The sequence below is a fragment of the Zootoca vivipara genome, chromosome 13 (genome assembly GCF_963506605.1).
Source record: "Zootoca vivipara chromosome 13, rZooViv1.1, whole genome shotgun sequence".
In the NCBI taxonomy this organism is placed as follows: domain Eukaryota; kingdom Metazoa; phylum Chordata; class Lepidosauria; order Squamata; family Lacertidae; genus Zootoca; species Zootoca vivipara.
In genome coordinates this window covers 1194898-1220657 of record NC_083288.1, presented here as the reverse complement: position 1 = coordinate 1220657, position 25760 = coordinate 1194898, and the positions used below count along the sequence as shown (strand labels likewise).

The following is a 25760-nucleotide window of genomic DNA, read 5'->3' as shown; positions in this document are numbered from 1 at the left end:
CCCTTTAACTTTATGCTACAACAGCAGCCAGGATTTTGCTAGCCCAAAGATGGAAAAATGATGAAATACCTACGAAGGAACAATGGCAAGAAAAACTGATGGAATATGCTGAAATGGTGAAGTTAACTGGAAGACTCAAAGATAAGGACAATAGAGACTTTAAAAAAAAAAGACTGGGAACCTTTTGTGTTTTATCTACAGAAACAATGTAACGAAATGAACTCACTTGCAGGGTTTGATTAAACACTTACAATTAGCAAAATAAATAGCAAAATAGAAAAATGAGGTTAAAACATTAAGAACAAAATAAGATAATAAGCAGGAGAAATGAATGTGTAAGAAACCAGGAAGTTGGGGGAAGTCGTGGGGAGGGGGTAATCAAGAACTCATTTTGTGTTTACATTGTTAGCTGTGGTTATGTTTAAAAAAATGTAAAATGCAACAAAAAACATTTTTTTAAAAAGAGTCCCACTCTCTTCTGCTGTGGCCAGACCACACCTAGAATAAGGTGTCCAGTTCTGGGCACCACAGTTTATGGAGGATGTTGACAAGCTGGAAGGTGTGCGGAAGAGGGAGCAAGCTCCGGTGTGTGTGTGTGTGTGTGTGTGTGTGTGTGTGTGTGTGTGTGAAGTCAAACCGCTGTATGAGCGGCACCAAAGTGAGCCTCCCTGGGCATAAGCCTGGGTTGTGTGCATGGAGATCCTGGGCAGCCCAGATGACAAGACCCCCCTCTCGGCCTCACTGATATGGTCCAAAGGAAAGCAGAGCAAAACGTTTGACACCAGCTTGGCTTCAGGAGTTGCTGGAAGGAGGCATACAAGGTGCCACCCAACCACCGTAGGGACTGCGCTCCAGATTTGTGGAGGGTTTCCTCCTGAGCCTTTTCTTCTCCTGAAGACGTCCTGCAAGGCAGTGGAGGTTTAGGATCAGAGTTTTTCTTCTCCTAGATGGGCTCCCTTCCCAGGCAGACGAGCCCCATCTACGGCATGGGCAGAAACCGCTTTCTTGACCGTTGGACTCACCCACTCTTGGTCTCATCCGCTCAATCCACTGGAGCCTGTCTTCACATGCAGGGGACGTCCCTAACTCCCCAAGGGTTTGAGACCCACTGGCTACCCTCCCTTGGTTTAGCTGGCAGTCAAAGCCGTTTCCTGGGATTGTGGCCGCTGTTGCATGTGGACAGCTTCTAGGAGTCACAGGTGAGGGCTGAAGGGCGTTGGGCGGCAGGCGGGCGGGCGGCTGGGTGGGCAGGGAGAACCAAAGGTGGACAAACTACCCCAGTAGGATCATGATGTACTACCCTAACACCCCATACGCCCCAATATATAAATGTAATGAATAAATAAACACATGCTTGAATATGTAATGAATATGCAATAAGCAGTCCTGGTATGGGAAGGCTCATTTTTAGTCCTCTTAGGGGAGGGGCCACCCCACCCTCTCCTGACTCACAGCTGCCCTCCTCCCAGAGGGAGCTCTGCCTGCGCTTCCTCATGTAGCTGGAAAAGCACCAGGTACAGGAGAAGCCCCAGGATGAAAGAGATCAAGGCTTCCTTGCCCTTTGCCCACCGAGGCTTTGGGTGTTTCTCCCCACCCCCCACTGAAATCTCCACTCCTGTCAATCTTCCTGCCCCCCTTGCAGGCAGATGAACATCAGCTCAGCCCGGCCTGTCACTTCCCATCAAGGTCAGCTTCACAGAGCATCTTCTGAACTGTGGGCAGGAGCCCAAAAGGGAGCTGGGCCTCACCACCTTCCTGGGCTGGCAGCTGAATAACACCATGTCGTTTCTCTCAGTGCCCCACGCCTCTTTTCCAGGGAAGAAGCAGCTGAGAGGAGGGCCAAATGCTGCTTTTGAGGTGGCCAACTTTTATTGCAAACCCTGCTCCTATGCCTCTCACCAGTAGCTTGATCTACACATCTGTAGATCAAGGTCTGAGGGCTTCTAGTGCTCATCTGCCTGCATATTGAGCTGGTCTTAAAGGCTGAGGACCAGCCTGGGCAAGGGGCCTCCTGGGCATGGCCACTACTTCTCCCCCTCCCGTGGGTCAACTTCTTCCAAAGCTTTATATGAGTCACCTTCAGCCTTTTGGTTCCTTCTTCTTCACAGTCTCCTAGCAAGGGCAGAAGGTCCCAGGTTCAGTCCTTGACATTTCCCATTGAAGAGGCCAGAGGGCAGACCTGGGAAAGGTCTCTCTCTGTCTGAGACTCTGGAGAGCCACTGCCAGTACCAAGAGGCATGGCCTGGATGGATAGACATAACTGTCTCCAAGGTTTAGATCTCAACCAAGGGCTTCTGAATTCAGACTCTATCAATGGGACCTGCAGGCCAAGACATCAGAGAGTAGTACCAGATTGGCAAAAGCTGCATTCATTTCATATCTGACGCTCCCTAGAGGGCAGCCTGTTTAATCAGCATAGAATTCCAGGGCTCATCACAGAGACATATAAAGTTCTAAGATGAAAGTGGCTCTGAATATACACATCTCAGCACAACTAGACACACTTCCGAGATTCTAGGATCCAAACACTTTTGTTTAAAGAGAAAAGCTAAGGTAGTTTGAAATTCTACCTCAACTCGAATGGCGTGCAAAAATGGAGAATTCTTTGCACTCTCGCTGACATTTTCCACAAAGCCCCACTCTGCCATGGTCTGCCACTGCCACCCAATGCTCGCCAGGTGAAACACACTCTCTCTCTCCCTTGAAGGGTCAGCACTATCCTGAAATAAGGAGAATTTGGTGGCATGTTGAAATTCTTGACATGGAAATGCCAATGGGAAGAGATGGGGGCAGCTTCACCCTTCCAAATTGCAACTCTCCAGCAGTTTCCAAATAATTTCCATTCATTTTTTAAAATAATAATATTTATTCATTTTACAAGCAAAATAAAACAAATATAAAAACAAACAAACACAAATAATACTTATAAGTTCATAATTTTCCTTAAACAATGGTGTGTGATTCCCCCCCAATCCCCTCCATCTGAATTTCATATCAAATCATCTTTGGCAGTTCCAAAATTCAATACCTCATCAAAATCTACCTGCTTTAAACTTAACCTATTCTTCTATATTTACACCAACAGCCTCTAACACTTTCACTAAAGGAAATTCTTAGATATTACAATATTTTCCAAGATATAACTTATATTTCTTCTAATCTTCCTCCACATCCTCTTCTTCCCAGTCACGGAGTCTCCCAGTCAGCTCACCTGAGTCTGACCAAACTGCGGGAGGCAGTGGAAGACAGGAGTGCCTGGCGTGCTCTGGTCCATGGGGTAACGGAGAGTCGGACACGACTAAATGACTAAACAACAACAAGCTGGCGGGGATCACTGCCTCCTGTGGGAGTGAGTTCCATAGTTCAACTGTGCGTGTCCCCAGAGGCCCACTGGGAAGCTGGACCTCAGTGTAACAACATTCTCTGCACTTGTGATTCCCAGCAACTGGCATTCAGGAGCCTACCCAACATGGCTGGTAGTAGCCACTGGTAGTCTTGTCTTCCTGTTTTCAAGCATTGCTAGTGGGCTTCTGCAGGAGAAGCTCTCCATGGATCAGACTATTTGTCTATACCTCTCTGCAGCTTCTGCCACTTACTCAGGGCTGCCATTCAGCCTGATCCTCTTTGCCATGATCTTAAACTTCCAATGTTTACCTTTTGCTAACCTGATCTTTTCTGGGGGGGGGGGCAACCTGAGGCCAATATGGCTGTAGGCAGATGGTGCTGTAGCCCAGCCTGTGGGTAACCCACATTAACATGCCTGACTGGTTCAGTGCTCACGAGGGCCTGGTCTCTCGCTCCCAGTTCTCCACCTCCACCTTGTGAATTCCTTTGCTCCTTTGATTGACAGCCTGGAGCCAAAGATGACAGGAGATGTGAACATCACACTGACAGAACAGGTAGGGAACTAAAGAGACTCCGCTTCCCTGGCTCAGTTTCTGAGACCAGCACCACTGAGCAGAAGATAATGCTATGTGCACGCCAGTCTCCGAGTGGCAAGACTCTGGTGTCTCTAGGAGATGTTGAGTTATTATTTGCACATAGATGCAACCTGGGCACAGGATGGAGAGGCTCACAGCATGAACACCCGAGCACAGCAAGAAGCAGTCCTTGTAGGGACTGGGCCTGAGCTGGTCTCCATCCCACCAGGGCTCCTTGTGGACTTGCCCTGCTTGGCCCTCATTATGCCTCCTGTGTTCCTTCCTTCCAGGCTCCAGTGCCTTCCCACATAGGCCAGCTGTACATCTGTGCTGCTGTCCCTCAGAGATCAGACTCTTGTAGTATCGCTTCCAGCAGAGTTGCCATACTTCTGGAATTTCCTGGACATATATGGAATACTGCAGTCAGCAGCCCATGTCGGCAGTGTCGTCCCCCCCCCCTCCCATAAAAGTAGCTCAAAAACAGCATTTTTTTTTCAAATTTTGCAAAAACAACTTTTCTGTCAGGATTTTCATTGTTTGAAATATGACCAACCCAGCTTCCAGTGTAACATCTGTGGGAGGAAAGAGCCCCTCAGAATCAGGGGGCTGGTCTGAGCCAAAGAGGCAGACCACAGCAAATGAAGGAAGGAAAGCACATCACAAAAGGGAAGGAGGAGGAAAAAGGAAAAGCCAGTCACTCTTTCTTACTTGCAGGGTTATTGCAATTACAGATGGAATGGAAATATTTCAAGGAGAGAAGGTGTCAAAAGTCCCTGGTCTCTCAGTAGGGTGGATGAAGAGGCCTCACAATCCAGGCCCTGTGCAAGAGGAGCCTCACAGAGTTCAACAGGACTTCATCCCAGGTTGAAGGAGTGTGGAAGATTCCAGGCTATGGTGGCTGCAACTCACAGCAGCCATTCACTGGGACCATCCTCCCACATCACAGATTGCAACTCCCTGGTAGCCCAGAGGTCCAGAACCTTTGTGTTAAGGTCTGCCTGGAAGAAAGGGGGGGGGGGAAGCAGAACACCCTGCTTCTGCCACCAGGACACTAACAATGTCAATTTCCTCTCATTCTCTGGCAATCACTAAAATTCTTAGCTGGGTCTGAAACTTTGCACACAGAGCAAAACATCCAGCAATTCCAATATATACATCCTTCATCTGTAAACCGACTTCCACTTCTCATTCTGCAGATAAAGGGTGAGGCTATGGGGCTGACCTACCTCACAGGAATGTTGTGAGGACAAAATGGGGAGGAGAAGAATTGTGAAAGCTGCCTTGAGCTCCTTGGAGAGAAGGGGGGATATAAATGTAATAATATTGATGATCAGAAATGGTGGTGGTGGCGGCGGCACCTGGGGCCTCAGAGGGAGTCTGTGGCAGAGGCAGAGTTTGGGCTGGCGCTCCTCTTTGCCACTGAAGCCAACCAGCTCTTGTGGCCACGGACTTGCCTCCTTTGACAGGCGGCTCCCGCCTTCCTTTGATCCACCACATCTCTTCCCAGTGGCTGCTCTGTGGCAGGTGGGGGGGGTGCCCACCCCATCTGGCCCTCCCCTTCTGGGGTCTGCCTTCCCCTTCACCAACTTCTTCAGCTGAAATCCTGCAGGGGCTTTCAGGAGACGCAGCAGGAGGATGTCTGCTTCTCCGGCTGAGTTCCTCCTCACCGGGCAGGCTGCTCTGGCAAACCCCAGCCCTGCACCCCTCCTCACCCAGGCAGACTCCAGGGACAAGTGGAGGAAAAAGATGGATTTCCTTTTGTCAGTGATAGGATTTGCCGTGGACCTGGGCAACGTCTGGAGGTTCCCTTATATCTGCTACCAGAATGGAGGTGGTAAGGAGACGGGGTGTGTGATTTTGGGCTCTCCCCTACCCCATCCCCTTCTAAACAGTTACCTGCTTCCCACTTTAATTGTAGGAGTCTCATTAATCCCTTGCCTGGGAGTCCACATTTTCTGTTTCTAACTAGGGTTTCAATACTTGTCTTAACTTTGCAGAATCCCTCTTCATTCCCCGTCTTTTTTTTATCCTTCCACGCTTGACATCTTCTTTCCCCATCAATGCAACTCCTAGCTGAATCAGAAGTTTGGGTTTCTGAATGTGGAAGGAACTGCTCTTAAGGAGCAGGGTGCAGCATTAAAAACAACAACACCCTCTTACAAATAATGGGTATAAAATCTGCCCCGGGAGTTCTTTTCATTGCATAGTTTACACTGAAGTAGCCCCTCGAGGATTGGGTCAGTTACATGTTTCTAAGCCAACTCCCCAATTTTCAGCCACTTACCCTTTATAACTTTTTTCTTCTTTGAAAAGTGTTCCAAAAAGATACTGTGACATTCCATGATAATAAAACTGGTTCAGGGAAGGAGATTGACCTGTCCATGTCAAAGACCATATCTGAGAGCCAGTGCGGTCTGATAGTTAGAGTGTCCTACTAGGACCTGGGAGAGACCAGGGTTCAAATCCCCACTTGGCCAAGCCAAGCCTACCTTACAGGGCTGTTGTGAGGATTAAAGGCAGAGAAGGAGGACCATGTGTGCCACCTTGAGCTCCTTGGAAAAAGGGTAAGTGACCTTCAGACATGGCATACATGGCTTTGTTTGGAACATTCAGATGCACAAAGAATACACTGTAGTTTGGTTGACAGATAGGGATAGTTTTTGTTGAAAATGGTGTTAAAACAGAGGCACTGAAAAGCAGCCAATTTTTCTTCTTTTATTGCAAAGTCTGAGGCTCCAAATGTCACATTCTTCCTGGCTCTGCAGCTGTTCTGCAAGTCAATATAATGCAGGAGATTAGCTGGTTGTTTTTTTTTTAAGTGTGTGGTTTTTAAAAAAATTCCAAGGAGCTATCCGTGGTATTTGGCATTCCTGGAATAACTAGCACACAAGAATGTAGAAAGCTGTGTTGGCTAATTAGAAAAATAATCCAAAATCTATAGTCTGGTAACACCTTTATCGGAGCCAACACAAATGTTGCAAGATAGTGAGTAAACCTGCTCATGACTCAGTGACATTTTTGCCTAATACAAGGTATTCTCATGCTACAGATCTTGCAATAAAGAACTTGCTCTCTCTTCTTATCCCTCTAATTTTAATTTGAACTATTCGTGCCTCCTAGCACGGCTTCCATTCCCCCCCCGCCAATCAAGCTACTTAAAATACAACAAAACAAATGGGACTGAGCCAGGGGAGGGGAAATCAACATGATCTGGTCAGCAAACTTTGGGGAAGGACCGAGACTCAGTGGCAGAGCATCTGCAAGGCACGCAGGTGGTCCCAAGTTCAACCCCCAACAGCATCTCTGGGAAAGGCTGGGAGAGACTCCCTCTCTGAAACCCTGGGGAGCCTCTGCCAGTCAGTATTGACACTACGGAGTTCTATGGATGGTGGTCTGACTCAGAACGAGGTGGGATGTTTCCAGGGCTATCACATGGAAGATGGGGGAAGCTTACAAGGAAGGCGATTCCAATTAAATATCAGGAACAACTTTCTGACAGGAAGAGATGCTTGACCGTGGAACACTGAAGAGTCTCACTTGGAAGGTGGTGGACTCTCCTTCCTGGGAGGTTTTCATGCAGAGGTTGGGTGGCCACCTTTTAACATCTGGTTCAGTTCTCCAGGCACATTTTAAGCCCTTTACCACCCTGGCGGAGATGTAGATGAGTGACACCCCCCCCCACATGTACAGCAGACTTGCCCATGACAGTCACCTTCCTCTGGGTGGGTGGGTGCATCCATCATCTATTCCCCATGTTGTGGGGTGTGCATTTCTCCCCAGCACAACACAGTTATGTCTTTGCTACACAAGCCCTGCAGGGAATGTCGCTCATTAGGATTGCAGTCTCAGAGTGACCCACCCTTTCTAGGGAAGAGGAGGCTTTATCGCAGGGGACCCACTGCCCACCCCGGGTCTTTCATTCAGACCATGAATTATTCATATCACTGGGGGGGGGGGCAATGCATATTCATGAAACTCTCTCTCGCTCAGCTGTCCCTCCACCCCCACCGGGCTGCAGGGATTCTTGCCTTGCACCCACTCGTGACATTTTTATAATTTCTCTCACCCAGGTTGTCTCACAGTCAATACTTTTTTGCTTGCGGGGAGATGGAGGCCAGGTCTTTCCTGATGTCCCTGGATCCAGGAGCACAGGAGGGGAAACCTGTTAAGGCTCTGCCCTGCCCAGACCCCCTCAAACAGTCTGAATGTGCAGGCGGGATAATGGGGGCCTTTCTGTTCTCTCCTCACAGGAGCTTTTCTCATCCCATACATCTTGATGGCCGTTTTCGGAGGGGTGCCTCTCTTTTACATGGAGCTGGCTCTCGGACAGTTTCATAGGGTAGGAGCTATACCCATCTGGAAGCACATCTGCCCCATCTTTAAAGGTAAAAACCAGCCAAACAAGCAAGGATGGAAATTATAAGATTATTATTATTATTTATACCCCGCCCATCTGGCTAGGTTTTCCCCACCACTCTGGGCGGCTTCCAACAAACATTAAAATACATCAAATATCACAGATTAAAAACTTCCCTAAACAGGGCTGCCTTTAGGTATTTTCTAAATGTCAGGTAGTTGTTTATCTCTCTGACCTCTGGTGGGAGGGCGTTCCACAGGGCGGGTGCCACTACCGAGAAGGCCCTCTGCCTGGTTCCCTGTAGCTTTGCTTCTTGCAGTGAGGGAACCGGTAGAAGGCCCTCGGCGCTGGACCTCAGTGTCCGGGCAGAACGATGGAGGAGGAGACGCTCCTTCAGGTATACTGGACCGAGGCTGTTTAGGGCTTTAAAGGTCAGCACCAACACTTTGAATTGTGCTCGGAAACGTACTGGGAGCCAATGTAGGTCTCTTAGGACTGGTGTTATGTGGTCTTGGCGGTCGCTCCCAGTCACCGGTCTAGCTGCCGCATTCTGGATTAATTGCAGTTTCCGGGTCACCTTCAAAGGTAGCCCCACATAGAGCGCATTGCAGTAGTCCAAGTGAGAGATAACTAGAGCATGCACCACTCTGGCAAGACAGTCCACGGGCAGGTAGGGTCTCAGCCTGTGTACCAGATGGAGCTGGTAGACAGCTGCCCTGGACACAGAATTGACCTGCGTCTCCATGGACAGCTGTGAGTCCAAAATGACTCCCAGGCTGCGCACCTGGTCCTTCAGGAGCACAGTTACCCCATTCAGGACCAGGGAGTCCTCCACACCTGCCCACCTCCTGTCCCCCACAAACAGTACTTCTGTCTTGTCAGGATTCAACCTCAATCTGTTAGCCGCCATCCATCTTCCAACCGCCTCCAGGCACTCTATGAGCTTCCCTTTTTTCCTCCTCCCTCCCTTCCCTCTTTCATTGTGTGCCGTGTCTTTTAGATTGTAATGATGAGGGTAATACTGTCACCCTTACAGTATTCACTACTAATGTTTTTGGAAGCTGCCCTGGGAGCCTTTTTGGCTAAAGAGTGGGGTAAAAAAATGCTTTAAGTTTAAAAATTTAAATCTATGTCTCAAGAAAGGAGCCATCTGTCTCCCTCAACTCACCCCAATGTTTATGTCTCTAGACTTAGGACACCTTAAAGGAATCTACCTTTCAATATTCAGAGGCTACTTTTACTCAAAACAGTCTAAAGGTTAATTTCTTTTAAAAATATGTTAAGCTTTACCGGTAAATGCTTCCCTAGAATGTCGGGCCCAGCCTGCAGGAGGCATGAGAAAGCAAATTTCCATGTGAGGGATCATTAGGAATGAGATTGAAAATAAAGCAGCCATTATCATGTCTCCTTGCAACTGTTCAGTCTGACAGCACTTCAAACAGTGTGTGATTCCCCAGCTTCAAAAAAGGATATTGTTGAGCTGGAAAAGGGGAACCAAAATGACCAGTGGGCAACTTACCTAAAAGGGACACGACAAAAGTATGTGGAATGATGCATATCCTGGAAAGAACAGAGCAAAAAGTTTTTCTCCCTCTCTCATGGCACTAGAAGTTATAGACATCAATTGAAGCTGAATGTTGGAAGATTCAGGACAGACAAAAGAAAGCCCTTCTTTGGACAGCACATAAACAAACTATGGAACTCACTGCAACAGGAGGCAGTCATGCCCACCTACTTGAATGGCTTTCAAAGAGGATGGAGGAGGGGGCTATGGGTGGTTGCTAGCCAGGATGGCTCTGTTCTAGTTCCACTGTTGGAGGGAAGTAAGTGCTTTGGGATAGCAGTTGCTGGAAACCGCAGGAGGAGAGGGAGCTCTTGGTCTCAGGTCCCAGAGGACAGTGGTTAGCAACTCATCTTAGTCATAATAAATAACAAGATGAAAAAATATTTCTTATTAATTCCAGTGGCACCTTAAAGATCAACTAAATATAAGCTTTCAAGGTATGAGCTTTCATGTGTAATACACTCATCTTCGATTCACATCACACCCAATCCCCATTGGGGGGGGGGAGAATGGTGTGAGATTCAAGCCATTCAAGTTTTTTATACCTTGTCCATCCAGCTGGGTTGCCCAAGCCACTTTGTCCTGCTTCCAACACATTTAAAATCATAATAAAATATCAAATGTTTAAAACCTCCTGATACAGGAGGGTTGCCTTCAGATGTCTTCTAAAAGTTCTATAGCTATTTATTTCCTTAACATCTGATGGGCCCCACCACCAGAAGACCCTTGGAGCTGGACCTCAGTGTCCAAGCTGAATGATGGTGTCATTTAGGACTTTAAAGCACCAACATTGTCATAGTCCTGTTCTGCCAGCCATGGCAGAGCTCAGTGGAGGGGAAAACCAGCCAGCCAGCCATATTGCAGGGGAGTCCTTGCCTGGGTGCAGAGTCCATATGCAAGGTTCAGTTCAGTCCTAAGCTCAGGAGTATCTCAGTTTACGTAGTCAGACAATCCAGGGGTCAAGAAAGTCGAGGGTCCAAGGTCTTGAGAAGCAAGAAGCAGCAAGATATGGCCAGGAAGACCAATGTTGTTTTCAGCAACCGGCTGAGGCCGGAAACCCTGCTTCAGAAAGCTGGAGCCAGCTGGTTCTCATGAGGAGCAGGAAGGCTGATCAGGAGCAGGTGGAGTCACTTTGCCTTCTGCTCCTTCAGGCTGCTGCTCAGCAGGTGAAGTCGACAGGCCCATGACCATAGCTGTCAAGTTTTCCCTTTTCTCATGAGGAAGCCTATTCAGCATAAGGGAATTTCCCTTTTAAAAAAGGGAGAACTTGACAGCTATGCCCATGACACACATTTTGAATTGTACTTGGAGATGTACTGGGAGCCAGTGAAGATCTTTTAGGACCAGTGTTACCCGTGTTTCTCCGAAAATAAGACACCGTCTTATATTTATTTTTCCTCAAAAAACAACAACGGTGGCTTATTTTCAGGGCATGTCTTATTTTTTAATTACATGTCCAGCCCAGCCTCTTCCTTGGCGCCCTCCAGAACTGTGCCTATCACTATGTCTTATTTTTGGGGTATGGCTTATATTGCACAACTGCTTAGAAATCCTGCTACGGCTTATTTTATTTTTTTTAAACATAATTTTTATTGATTTTACAAATTACAAAGAATGGTACATACATGAACACCTTTTCCACCTTCTTCCCATCCCCCTCCATGGGTCCTTCCCTGCCACAGAAGTATCCCACGCAGGTGAACAGTCGGAAGTGGTCCATTTTATGATTGGATTTCTGTCCTCCTCCCCCTCCCCTGCCCCCGAAGCCTCCCCCTGCTACGGCTTATTTTATGGGTATGTCTTATTTTAGGAGAAACAGGGTATATGGTCTTGGTGGCTGTTCCCAGTCACCAGTCTAGCTGCCGCATTCTGGATTAATTGCAGTTTCCGGGTCACCTTCAAAGGTAGCCCCATGTAGAGAGCATTGCAATAGTCCAAGTGGGAGATAACCAGAGCATGCACCACTCTGGCGAGACAGTCCGCGGGCAGGTAGGGTCTCAGCCTGCGTACCAGATGGAGCTGATAAACAGCTGCCCTGGACACAGAATTGACCTGCGCCTCCATGGACAGCTGTGAGTCCAAAATGACTCCTAGGCTGCATACCTGGTCCTTCAGGGGCACAGTGACCCTGTTCAAGACCAGGGATTCCCCCCAACCCCTGCCCTCCAAGGTGCTGTTTTGCTCTCCACGCAGGTATCGGTTTTGCCATCTGCATCATTGGCCTGTATGTCTCCTTCTACTACAACACCATCATTGCCTGGGCCCTCTATTACTTCTATTCATCCTTCACCCACACCTTGCCCTGGACCAGCTGTGACAACCCCTGGAATACGCCCAACTGCACCAGCTATTTTGGGAAGAGCAACGTCACCTGGACCAACCACTCCAAGTCGCCAGCCGAGGAGTTTTACGTGTAAGTTTTATGTGTAAGAGTTTTATGTGTCCGGCATTTATGTGGTTTTGTCAACATTTGCAAATTCTGCCTGAATCCCCTCCCCCCTCCCTCCCTCCCTCCCTCCCATTCGCTATTTTTTCCTGCTTTTTTCCATGTTATTTTGTCTTTTCGGTGGTTAAAAATGTTGCAAAGGTACAATAATAATAGCACACTTCTCTTGTTTCCTCTCCATGACCCTTCAAAACCTCCTCTGCAGATCTATCAAAGGCACAGTAGGCACAGTAACCTGCCCTCTCTTGCATCTCTCAAGCTTGTGGCCTTGCAGGTGTCAATGGACCACAGTTCCTATCATCCCTGACCATTTGTTAGGCTGGCGCAAGGGGCTGATGGGAGCTGGAATCCAACAACATAGAACCATAGCATTGTAGAGTCAAACTCACAGTTACCCACTGGGTGGGAAGCCACCAGAGGGGAGAGGACTCTTGGGCTCAGGTCCTGCTTGTCCATTTCCCTTGAAGGCATCTGCCTGGCCACCCTGAGAACAGGATGCTGGGCCAGGTGGGCCGTTGGCCTGATCCAGCAGGCTCTTCTTGTGCTCTTAAGATCTGGAGGGCCACCCACCAGGGTTCCCAGTTCCTCCTTCAGAGCCTCTGCAACCATGGTTGCTCTGAGCTAAGTCCCATTGACTTCAGTGGCGCTTACTCCCAGGTAAGCGGGGTTACGATTGCACCCTTGACCATTTGTGTGTACAAGCAGAGCCTGCTCTGGTGACAACAAGTGAGGCGCTCAGGGCGATGGCCCTCTGACATTTCCACTTGTTTCTCTCTTTCACTGACCTAAGGGTTTCTGTCTGCCTCAGGAGGAAGGTTCTGGAGCTCCAGAACTCGCAGGGCCTGTCCGACGTGGGAGGCATCCGTTGGCAGCTGCTCCTTTGCCTCTTCCTCATCTTCACCATGGTCTACTTCAGCCTTTGGAAAGGGGTCAAGACCTCTGGGAAGGTAACGGTTGCTTTGACTCCCTTCTTTCCAGGCTCCTGGAGGTGGGCAGATCAAGAAGGGGGAAATGGCTCAGCCATACATTCTGCACTGGCCCCTGGAGGGACATTGTCCTATCTGCAAGTACCGCACACCCCAGGGCAAATATTTGACCTACCCCCCAGCTGACCAGCCCCCTGTCTGTGCCGGACAGCAGTGGTGGGAGAGGTGAGGATTAGAGAGGGGTGATGACATGCCAAGTGAGACCAGGAGCAGCCAGGAGCAGAGCCTTCATGGTGCTCACGGCTCCCAAACTCTGGGACCTTCCACCTGCGGAGGCACCATTCCCTCACCACCAGCTGAGATATAGGAGGTGGTGCAAACCTTTCCTCCTCTTCTACCCCAACCATCAAGTTTTTGAATCAATTTTGCTTTGTTCTCTGGCTAGTTCCCTTTCTTGTTTTATGAGGAATTGTTTTGCTTTTAAAATTATCACTCTGATTTATAACAATCCTTTGTTTTATTTTTAATAATTTGCTCACTGCTCCAAGGATAGTTACATGGGGCATGCAAAGAAAGGAAATTGGCTGAGCAGATTCCAACAGATCTGCCTGAATCTGTGTGTTTCCTGCAATTCCACAGTGGGTGTGTGGGCACCCAATTCTGCACTGTTAAGCATCTTCATTTTCATTTTGGAAGCAAACAAATAACTTCCTAGCCCTTAAGCTTGAAACATTTACGAGAATCCCAGATGAAAGAGTCCAGAGCCCAAAAGAGAAGGGCTGAGCAGGATCCCCAGAGAAGAGGGAGGGAGGCAGTCAGTCAGGGCAGCCCTGCTTGGCACCTGGATTGGCAGGAGGGATTCGAATAAATGGTGTAAAACAAGCCAACTGGAATAATTTGACCAATTATAGCATTCAGTTATACTTGACCCAGGATGCCAAAAACCCCTTTTCAAAATAAAAACAATAATTGCAATGATGATCAAGATGATAAAAATCCTACTGGGGAGATATGGAGGAATTACTCCAAGGGGGAACTATGGCAATTTGACCACTCTGATGGATTGGCCATGAACCACAAGTGAGGGAGCAGGAAATTCACTTAGAAAATCCAGTTCCTTGAAACATTCTAGGAACTTGGCGTTTTGGGGGAACAAGGAAGGGATGCACAGCCCACCTAGGAGGGGAAGAGGATGGGGGAGCTGTTGATCCCAATGGCCCTTTGCTGCCTTCCAGGTGGTGTGGGTGACAGCCACCCTGCCCTATGCTGTCTTGCTTATCCTGCTGATTCGTGGAGCGACTCTGCCGGGAGCCTGGAGAGGGATCGTCTTCTACCTGCGACCCAACTGGGAGAAGCTCACCAGCACAGCCGTAAGCCAGCACAATGGCTGCCTCATAAGGCCATGATACAAACTGATGGTGCGGCCGCATTTGGAACACCATGTCCAGTTCTGGTCACCTCACCTCCAAAGGGATGTTGTAGAGCTGGAAAGGGGCAACTGACAGAGGTTTATAAAATTAGGCATAGCATGGAGAAAAGGTTTTCTCCCAATCTCAGAACACTAGAACCAGGGTCCTCCAATGAAGCTGAATGCTGGGAGATTGAGAAAAGATAAAAGGAAGTCCTCCTTTATGTAGTGCAGAGTTAAACTATGGAACTCCCTGCCACAGGAGGCCATGATGGCCACCAACCTGCTTGACTTAAAAGAGGATTAGACAAATTCATGGAGGAGGAGAGGGGCTATTGATGGCTACTAGCCAGAATGACTGTGCTCTGTCCTATGGTTTGTAGCAGCAATGCTTCTGAATCCCAGTTGCTAGAAGCCACAGGAGGGGAGAAGGCTCTTGTGCCACAGGAGGGGAGAAGGCTCTTGTGCCACTGGCTGTTTCCCACAGGCATCTTGGTTGACCACTTGAGAACTGAATGCTTAACTAGATGGGCCCCTTTGGGCCTGATCCAGCAGGCTCTTCTTATGGGCTTATGCCTTCTGCACAACTGTACACCATAGTGAAGGCTGCCACTTTTGCTTGCTGGCTAGGCTCCTCTGCCTTGACCAGATGCGCGTCAGGTTGGCCTTCAGCAAGAAGCAGCAAAGGGACTCTGTATGCAGAGGTGGCCCCTGGCAGCCCACCTGATGCAGCGCTGAAGCTCCTTGGGCTCTTAAGGCAGCTTTCCAAATTCTGTGTGTTCCTCCCACCCCAGAACAGGCACCAGGAAAACGGCATAGAGGTTTCTCTCAGCCTGTTCTAGGCATGATTGGGTCTGAGCCCTTTCCCTTAACCAACTAATTAGTTGCAAATGAGCTACTATGGCAGCCCCAAGGAGCAGTCACAGGGGCACCTTGCGCTGCCAGGCCAGCTGCCCTGCCCGAGCCTCTGAGCAAGCTGGATGCTGGCTTCCCACCTGCCATTTCAAAGCCAGCCTTAAGTGTTCCATACTGATATGAGAGCGTTGCATAATGCAGTGTTATGTTAATGATTACCAGAATGTGACAACACCCTTTCCCAAGTTGCATCTGATGCTCTGTCTAGCAGCACCCAAGTGGGGAGAGACACCCCCACCCCCACCTCCGGGAGCAACAGGGAGGAGAGGTTTGCAGAGGGCAGAATCAGGGGAGAGGTGGGGGGAGCAGGGGGGCAGGCTCTCTTTCAAGCCTTGCTGTGGGGTTTCTGGCCATCCCTCCACCTGGCTTTGCACTCCAGAGAAGATCAGAGGGTGGATTGTCAGGAGGGAGAATATTAGGTTGATTATTGTTTCAGAAAACAATAATCAAAAGCAGCCCTTGGAAATGCAAATCACTAATTGAATCACTCATCTCATTTGCATCTGCTGGGGCTTTAGTTGGACAGCTTCCCTCTCCCTGTCTTTGCAAAGCAGGACAATGCACTTCCTGCCTGTAATTACTGCTCAGTTGCCCTGGCGAATTTTGATTAAAGCTAATCAGGTGGGGAGGAGAAAAAGCAAAGGAATCAGAACCCAGAAGTGCTGCTGCCTTTATAGTCCCCCCCATACATACTCCCTTGTGGAAATCCAGGTTGGCCCCTATGGACAGGTGGGCCAAGACTTCCTTTCTCCTGCTCTGAGGAACTAATAAGAACTAATAAGATCTGTCCAAAGACTCAAGCAGCCCAACAATCTCTTTGCCAAACGCTTCACATGTGGTCACTGCCACCATCACCACCTGCCAGCCATGAGGGCAACCGCCCAGGGGCACAGGAGGGAGGGAGGGAGGGTGAGCCTCAAGTGCTTCTGGCTGGGTAATAAATTGTGGGGGGAACTGAAGACAGAGGTGATCTTGGCTTCTGGGCACAATATTAATTTCAGGAAAGAAGGAAAGGCCTGACAATTTCACCTAGTGGTGTTTCAGGAGTAATGAATGGAGATAATTGAAGAGATATTGAATTGATCTGGAACAAGATCTGTTGGGAAGTTAACTGAGGCAAATTAATTGGAAAGGAAATTATTGGGGGGGACTTGAGGTGGGGTAAACATTCATTGAAGGACTTACTTGGGGTGATTTGGAGTGGGATGTGAGTTGCCTTCCTTTCTGTGACATTTAAAGTCCAAACATACATCTCCACATATAAAATTGCATTTGCAAATTTGTCTCTACGGCCCCACATCCCATCTTTTCAGTCCCTCACCATGTATCCTGGCAACAGCTCTTCCCAAACGTTAGACAGCTTGACTGCACCCACAACTGGAGTCTTTGCTCCTTCCTGAGGAGTGACATGGTGTGACCCAACTGAACAACAGGCCTCGGGATTCCTTCCTGTGGTGGAGAGGATGGTTCTGGATGTTTAGCCTCTGTCTGGGTTCCATTTTGTTCCTCTGAGCCAGAGGCCTGTTGTATTTGGGTTTGTGCAGGTTTGGGTCGATGCTGCCGCCCAGATCTTCTTCTCCCTGGGGCCAGGATTTGGCGTCCTCCTCGCTCTGTCCAGTTACAATCCATTCCACAACAATTCCACAGGTGGCGCTGTGGTTAAACCACTGAGCCTAGGGCTTGCTGATCAGAAGGTTGGCGGTTCGAATCCCTGTGACGGGGTGAGCTCCCGTTGCTCGGTCCCAGCTCCTGCCAACCTAGCAGTTCGAAAGCATGTCAAAAAAATGCAAGTAGATAAATAGGAACCGCTACAGCGGGAAGGTAAACGGTGTTTCCATGTGCTGCTTTGGTTCTCCAGAAGCAGCTTTGTCATGCTGGCCACATGACCTGGAAGCTATACGCCGGCTCCCTTGGCCAATAATGCGAGATGAGCGCGCAACCCCAGAGTCGGTCACGACTGGACCTAATGGTCAGGGGTCCCTTTACCTTTTAAGGGCCTGAGGCCAAACCCAAATTCTCCCTTCACTTCCCCCCCCCAATGCCTCCACCGCAGATGAGCAAGACAGGGCCAACCTTCTCTCTGCAGCACCAAGATTTGAATGGCTTTCCCTGCAGCAGGTCCTTGGATGAGGGTTGGCCAAGCTGGTGTCCCAATAAGCTGTGTTCAACTTCCAGGGATCTGCCATTCCTCCTGTGGGAAGGAGTGAGTATGGCATCCAAAGAACTTAAGCACTGCCTTTGGTAACCCTTCAGTCTTCCCTCATTTCAAGGCTTAATGTGGGTTGACCATATAGAGAGCGACTTGGAACAGGTCACAGGGTTGGCCTCTCCAGAAGGCCTTGTGCGCATGCAGGCATTGCTTTCCTTCGATGGCGCATGCTGGTGCCACTGCAGCATTTACTTGAGCTTGCAGGAAGGATGCCATCCCCAGTGGTAAGTGCGGGAGGCCCTACCAGAATGGCTGCCCTGAGCAGAGGAGAGGAGAGGAGAGGCACACCATCACAGTGTCACGGGAGAGCTAAGATTCAGCTGCCATCCCCGTGGGCTTCTGGAGGTTGGGATGGGGAGGGAACCCTCTTGTCCTTTTGCTGCAGGGAGCAAAATGTCTTCCGCTGGCCCTGAGTCAGTGCTGCAGAACCAGGCTGTTGCTGCCTCCTCTCAATGACAGTCAAGGTCGCCTTGTTGTGAGGCCTGTGGCCTGACCAGAGACCCATTGCTTCTCCCTTGCCTTCCAGGGATGCCATCATCACCAGCGTAGTCAACTGCCTCACCAGCTTCCTGTCAGGGTTTGTCATTTTCACCGTCTTGGGATACATGGCAGAAATGAGGGATGTGGAAGTCGAGGATGTTGCAAGAGACAAAGGTTTGTGTTCTGTGCGTCAAAATGGCAGTGCTAAAAATTCTTCCACGTGATTTATCTGATTGTGGCCTCATGCTCCACACTCCATAACACAGAATCCTAGCATTGTAGAGTTGGAAGGGACCCCCAAGGGTCCAATCACCTGCAATGCAGGAATCCCTAATGGGTGGCCCTCCGACCTCTGCTTAAAAACCTCCAAGGAAGGAGAGTCTGCCATAGAGTTCATCCAGCCCTTAAACTCCCTCTCTTAGTCTGTGACACCTGAGATGGGGACAACCCTCCACACCCCAGCTTGGTGGTTATGTCCCTGCCGCATCAGTTCAAGGAGGTTTCTGCCCATGTGATGTTGAACACAAGGGCAAGCTGGGACCATGCAGGCGTAGAGAGTACACTTGATTCACACACTCTTTGAACAAAGCTCAGGGGTTATGTATAGTGAAATCCTGAGAGTACATCTTCATGTATATTTAGGCAAGAGTCCCCAAGTTGTTTAAAATGCTGTGAGTTGCGCTTAGGCTTACAGTCCAAAATCTGCAGACCCACAAGCAGAGGCATCGTTGCAGCAGTCCCATCTCAAGTTCCATCAGCTTTTGGAATTGTTTGGCCTGTCATGGTATGCTAGGAAGCTGCCTTATTCTGAGACCGGCCACTGGTCCATCTGGTTCAGTACTGCCTACACTGACTGCCAGCATGAGTCTCTCCCAGCCCCACCTGGCGATGCTGCAGGGATGGAACCTGGGACAGGTGCTCTCCCCACAGAGCCACAGCTCTTTGGCACATTCTCTTCTTTAGGGCCCAGCCTCCTCTTCATCACTTACCCTGAAGCCATCGCCAACATGGTCGGCTCCACTTTCTTCGCCATAATCTTCTTCCTCATGATGATAACACTGGGACTGGACAGCACGGTAGGGAGAACTCCACCGTATACCCCAAAGCATTCATTGCTAGATTTTAAAAGGCATAGATCTCCACAAACCTGGGCAAACCTTGCCTGTGCTAACATAGATGCAGGGTGAGGCCAGTGGCCCCCTGTCAGCAGGGAAACTGCTATGGAAATGTACCCCCCCCCAATATATATATATATATCTGGAGCAGGGGATCCAGGGCCCCGGGGCTCAGGCCCCCTAACAGTGTGGTCAGGCAATAGGGAAAATTACTGGATTCTTTTCACAATGTTTTTAGTTTGATTTCACCTGCAAGAGGACACTCCTCCAATGTCTCCCAAGACAGACGGATGCCAAACACTTCCTTTTTGTTTGTTTGTATTTTAAAAAGGCTACTGTGAATTGAAATATTTCCAAATTCTGAAAGTGTGCACCAAAGAACACCTTCAGAGAAGAGCCCGGCTGGATCAGGCCAAAGGGGCTCCTTTAGTCCAGCATCCTGTTCTCACGGGGATTGTCTACACTTCCAGGCTTGGCCCCAGGGCTGTGGCTGCACACAGAGTGGGCACACATGTGTCTGATGTCACATGCACAAGTCAGTGGGTGTGCTGACATTGCACACACATGCACACACATGCCGACGTGTCTGCTGACATTGGGCACACATGCCCCTGGTGCAAAATTTGTGGGTGCCTTCATGGGGAATGTTGTGGAGGGCCCCAGGCAGCTGGCACCTATGCCCTCTTCCACTTGACCTGCGCTTCCGAGGCATCAGTCTGGGTGGTTTGCCCCCTGCCCCGCTCCTTTCCCAGGCAAAACCCACTCCTTAGCTCTAAATCAGAACAAATGTCAACCCAAATTGCTGTTTGCTCCAAAGGTATGCCAAAGAGTGGTTTTCCTCAGGGAAAAGCAGTGGACAAGAACAAATGAGGATAGGCTGCAGTGGCCCCCAGGTGCCCCCAAGGGAAGCCCCCCAAGCAGGATTTCAGCACAGGAGCAACACACTCTGCTCCTGTGGCTTCCAGCAACTGGCATTCAGACGCATTGCTGCACCACCATCATGTAATGTGGAAGAATTATCCCATATTTTGATTGAGCCTTCCACATAACTCTGTCTCTCTGTCTCTCTCTCTGTCTCTCTCTCTCTGTCTCTCTCTCTGTCTCTCTGTCTCTGTCTCTGTCTCTCTCTCTCTCTCTCTCTCTCTCTCTCTCTCTCTCTCTCTCTCTCTCTCTCTCTCTCTCTCTCACACACACACACACACACAGAGTGTTCTTTTGCTGACAACTCTTTTGGGGGGTGTATTTGCAGTTTGGGGGCCTGGAAGCTATTATCACAGCAATAATGGACGAGTACCCCCACCTCCTGGCCAAGCAACGGGAGCTGTTTGTCCTGGGGCTCATCACAACCTGCTTCCTGGGCTCTATAGCCACTCTGACCAGTGTGAGTTGCCAAAAAGTGAAGCCATATGCGGGGTGGGGGGGCTTGGTTTTCCCTTGCTTGTTGACAGCCTTCGGACTTAGAATAACAGAATCCTAGAACAGTAGAGTTGGAAGGGATCCCATGGGTCATCTTGTCCAACAGCCTACAATGTATCACAAGTGGACTTTTGGGGATCCACTTCATTTTTTGCTAGAATCTTGAGGTAGGTGCAAAATGCAGGTGACTAGAATCAAAATGTTGAGAAAAGGGGCAGAGCCTGTTGCCCCCTGGGGCATCAGCTGGGAGAGTTTCCGTGTACCAGGATAAATCTACACCAGAGCCCCAACAAACTGGCCAACAGAGCTCAGTAAAGACCTGATCAAAGGGATCTTGTTAATCCCCTGGTTTACAAGTGCGGAGACACAAGACGGAGAGAGAAGCAAGTAACGGAAGAATAGCCAGGACAAAGAGTTGTAGTTTTACTAGCATTTTAATAGAATCATAGATGCAGGAGGCTAACTAGTCCACCCCCTGATCAGTGCAGGACCTTGCAACTACTTCATCTGCAAACGAAGCCCATTCAGACTTGGCTTCAATATCTCCAGAAAGGGGTGCTGGCTGTCTCCGAGGCAGACTCTTCCACTGCCAAGCCACCCTTCCCATTTGGACATCTTTAGCCAGAAACTGCTTCCCAGCCATTTCCTCCCCATTGGTGGGATTCACATAAGAAGAGCTTGCTGGATCAGGCCCAAAGGGACCCATCTAGTCCAGCATCCTGTGCTTGCAGTGGCCAACTAGATGCCACAGTGGGAAACCAGGAAGCAGGATCTGTGCCCAGGAGCCTTCTCCTTTCCTGTGGTTTCCAGCAACTGGTATTGAGAAGTCTTGCTGCCTCTGACTGTGGAGGCAGCTATTGTATCCTCCATGAATTTGTCTTATTGCCTTTTCAAGCCATCCAGGTGGGGGCCAACTTTGCCTCCTTTGAGAGTGGCTTCCATGAATCTTCCAACATCCAGCTTTGTTGGATGTCCTACAATTTGAGGGTTATGAGAGAGGGAGAAAAACTTCTCTCTCTACTTCTCTCTCCATGCCATGCATAATTTACTCAGCTTCTGTCATGTCTCCTCTTACTCACCTTTTATCTAAAACCAAAAAAGCCTTTCTGGATAGGAAATAGTCACTCCATCCCATTGATCATTTTGCTTGCCCTTTCCTGAACCAACCTGCCCTGACTTCTGTGGGGTGGCCCTTTTGATTTTTTGAAGACGGCTATCATGGCCCCTCTTCCTCAAAACATACTCAACTCTTTCAACTGTTCCCACAGCCATTGTTAAACCATTAGCATGATTTAACATGTGGCTGGCATGTTAAACCAGTCATAGTAGCAATAATGCATTGATTGGATGGGGGTAACATGACCAACATCTCAACAGAGAAGCATTGGCCATATCTGTCACTCCAGCTGAAAAGCTACTAAGCTCGGATCTTCCCATTTTAGGGTGGGTCTTACATCGTGAAACTCTTGGAAGAGTTTGGTGCCGGCTGCTCTATCTTAGCAGTGGTGCTTCTGGAGTCCATTGCAGTCTCCTGGTTTTACGGTAAGGAGAGAAACACCATGTCCCAGTTATTATGTTTACTATGTGCCCTGGAAAGATTCTCAGCCTTTCCTGCCATGCTGTTGCCTAGAAGTTGGGGGGAGGGATTGTGTCCAGTGGGCTTCCATAGGGAATGGACTCTATAGAGGTGGGGCCACACCTGAGAAGGCCTTGCTTCCACAGCAGCCCTGGATGTTTCATCATTATCCTTATGTGTCTTGTTCCTGTGCTATTCATCCATTGCTGTGGGGGCTGTGGGGAGTTTTTTTAATAGACTATTTATTTTAAAATATTTATATGCCACTTGTCATGCAAACATCTCCAGGAATGTACAACAGCAATACAAAATATGATATGAAATGTTACAATGCAAATACAATATGCAATACAATTAAAATCCAAAGAAATTACAATAGTAGTCTAAACAAAGTCAAACTCATAAGAACTGACATCAGGAAAGATCCAAGTGAAGACAAAGGTCTTGATCCTGCAGCAACACTGTGACACAAAGGGCACTTCTGCACCTGCTGAGAGGGAATCACACACTTCCTGTGGTGCAGATCCCCCAACTGTCACAGCCGCATGAACAGGAGCTCCCCCCTCCTTGGCCCCCTTCTTTTCTTTCCAGGGATCCAGCAGTTTTGCAATGACGTGAAGGCAATGCTGGGGTTTGCTCCAGGAATCTATTGGCAGGTTTGCTGGGCTGCTGTCAGTCCAGCCTTTCTAGCAGTAAGTACTAATCTTCACCATCCTCATTTACCCCCAATGTCCAACTCAGGAAAAGAGACACTTCCCTGCTTCCAGGAATGCTGAGCTTGAGACCACAGAGGAAGCAGAAGGGAAAGGGGAGGCCAAACTAATAAGGGATGGATGTGGTTGTTGCATCCTCTAAGTGGCTCCAGGTGGCTTACATAGCTCTCTTCCTCTCCATTTTATCCTCACAACAACCCTGTGAAATTGGGCTGTGATACCGCTACTGGCCCAAGGTCACCCAGTGAGCTTTGTGGCTGAGTGGGGGTTTGCACTCTGGTCTCCCAGATTCTAGAACAACACTCTAACCACTACACCTGCTGGCTCTCAAAATGCCGGCCACTGGGGAATTGAGATGAAGCTGAGGGGCTTTCTCGGGCCCCTTCCCTTGAGAGCAAGGGTTGCCACTTAGTGGGAGCATGTATGCTTTGCTGGCAAAAGGTTCTCAGTTCCATCCTGGGCATCTCCAGTTAAAAACATCTCTGGTCAGATCATGTTCTCTGGAGGAGGAGGAGGAGGAGGAGGAGGCGTTGCTTGGGAAGAGATCATATTCTGCTCCAGGACCATCCAGGCAGGGGACGTGGCTTTCCTTGTCTCCTCAGACTCGGAGGGAAAGCTCCCTCCTCTGGTCCAGCAAGTCTGCACCCGTCAGCCTCCAGAAGGCCCATGTGTGCTGCTGTGACCCCTTTCTCCTTGGGGGAGCTCCAGATTGGGCCACCTGCTGCAGGGATTTGTCTGTGGTCCTGAAGAGACTGGCCTTTCTGCTGTGATTCTGCACAGCCTTCTTTGGCTTGGCCCTCTCAGCCAAGGCAATTGCTTCAGACCCACCTCCCCTTGGAGCCTCAAATAAAACTAGGACAGGGCAAGCACGGGGTTGGACTAGATGACCCTTGGGTCCCTTCCACCTCTACAGTTCTATGATTCTCAGTAGCAAGTTACATGGAAGCCCTTTCTTTGCCTGAGACTGGAGATCTGATGCCACTTGGTGTAGAACAGCCTCTGCCAACCTAGCACCCTGCAGATGTTTTGGACTACAACTCCCAGCATCATAGGGCTGTCCCAGGCATCTGGGAGCTGAGTTTGAGGCAGGTGGTGGGGCAGCATGCTTGCCTCCCATGTTGTGTGCTGCTTGTGTGTGCTTGTGTGACAGCAACCTCGTTCCTGTCACTCAGTGGCTGCCCCTGGCAGTGTTGTGTGAGGAGACGAGGTGGGGCTGGAACCTGCCTGCCCTCCTGCCTGCCCTTGCTGCTCTGCCGTCTGATCTCCAAGCTGCTTCTGCCACCTGGGAAGTGCCCAGCTGGCTGGAGCATGTAGTACTCCTTGCCTGTGCCAATCAGGGCATACAGGTTGCCTTGCCCCAGTGATGGGTGTCCCAGCTAGCCTAGGGCAGGGCTCTCCATGCTGATTCTTGGCACCCAGACTTTGCCCGTCTCCTCTTGTCAGTTCATCATTGCCAGCTCCCTCCTGGACCAGCCTCCCCTCATACTCTTCGACTACCAGTACCCAGACTGGAGCATCTTGGTGGGCTACCTCATCGGAGCCTCGTCCTTCATTTGCATCCCAGTCTACATGGTCTACAAGCTGGTCTGGACCCCGGGATCTCTGAAGCAGGTCAGGGAGCTAGAATCCTCTCTACTCTGTGGTTGTGTGGATGCCTGTGTCTGGGCAGGGGTTCAAGAGAGGGCGTTTCCCTCAGCCATGATGGAATTCTAGGTCTTCTCAGGGACACTAAGGCTGCTATTCTGAGCTTACCTGACTCCATGGAACCTGTGAACCTGCTGCACAACTCAGGAAGTCTGACGGTGAAGAGGCTAAGCTATGAACCAGCCATGGGTGTTGTTTTGCACCACTCCACCACCATATACTTTTTCTTAGTGTTTCTTTGTGAGTACCGGTAATATATTTAAAGGAAATTGAACAGGGGGGTGATGACCTCATGATGTATATAGAGTGTTGGCTTGTGATAGAAGAGCATAAGGAGGCCTGCTGAGTGAGAGGGGCAGAAAGCTTCATGGCTGAGGGGGCAGATTCAAACCCTGGTCTCTCCCAGGTCCTAGCCCAGCACTCTAACCACTACAGTGCCACTGGCATCAGCCCCCCCCCCCTGCAAGATATATTCCCCAGGCCGGTTTAACTGGGACCCATGTTTTGTACTTTAACCTGTTTTTTATTCTACGCATTGTTTTTACAGCAAATGGCTTAGACAAGTCAGTTTAAAGTGGTATAAGAACTGTATAAAATAAAGGTGGAATGGGAAATGCATGTAATCAAGTAGAAATCCATCACTTGAGTGGCGTTTTCCAGGCTTGTCCCTCTCACTATCTGTCTGTCTCTCCTTTGGTCACCCAGCGCCTGGCAGTCTGCCTTCAGCCAGAGAGGAAAGCCCAAGAGCAGCCCATGGAGCCTGGGCTTGTGCCACCAGCCCCCTAATCCTCCTGAAGGGAGAGGCCAGCTGCCCTTTGACAGCAGGACAGGCGGGACCAACTCCAGAGCCACCGGGAGCCCCAAGCTGCCCTTGGCTGCTCAGGCAGCTGCACCACTTGCCTCACCTCCCCAGGAGAGTGAGATGCCTCCTGCTCACCTAGCACCAGCTGCAGGGGCACCAAAGTGCATTTCCATCAACAATGGACAACTCCCAAGTCACACCTTTCTTGCTGCTCCTCTCCACTCTATCTGCTGCCTCTGACCCTTGGAGTTGGAAGGGGCCCCAAGGGT

General features: G+C 49.5%; 1 protein-coding gene across 1 annotated transcript; it reads left to right on the top strand.

Annotated features, from left to right (window-relative positions):
• The first annotated feature begins 5555 nt into the window (after positions 1 to 5555).
• On the top strand, positions 5556 to 25475 carry LOC118094537 (sodium-dependent serotonin transporter-like). Its single transcript, XM_060282060.1, has 13 exons — positions 5556 to 5754; positions 8171 to 8305; positions 12035 to 12254; positions 13096 to 13234; positions 14449 to 14583; positions 17081 to 17177; positions 18265 to 18399; positions 19189 to 19301; positions 20590 to 20721; positions 22199 to 22298; positions 22924 to 23024; positions 24489 to 24656; positions 25395 to 25475. The coding sequence occupies exons 1-13, from the start codon at positions 5556 to 5558 to the stop codon at positions 25473 to 25475; spliced, it is 1755 nt and encodes a 584-aa protein (XP_060138043.1).
• The last annotated feature ends 285 nt before the right edge of the window (positions 25476 to 25760 follow it).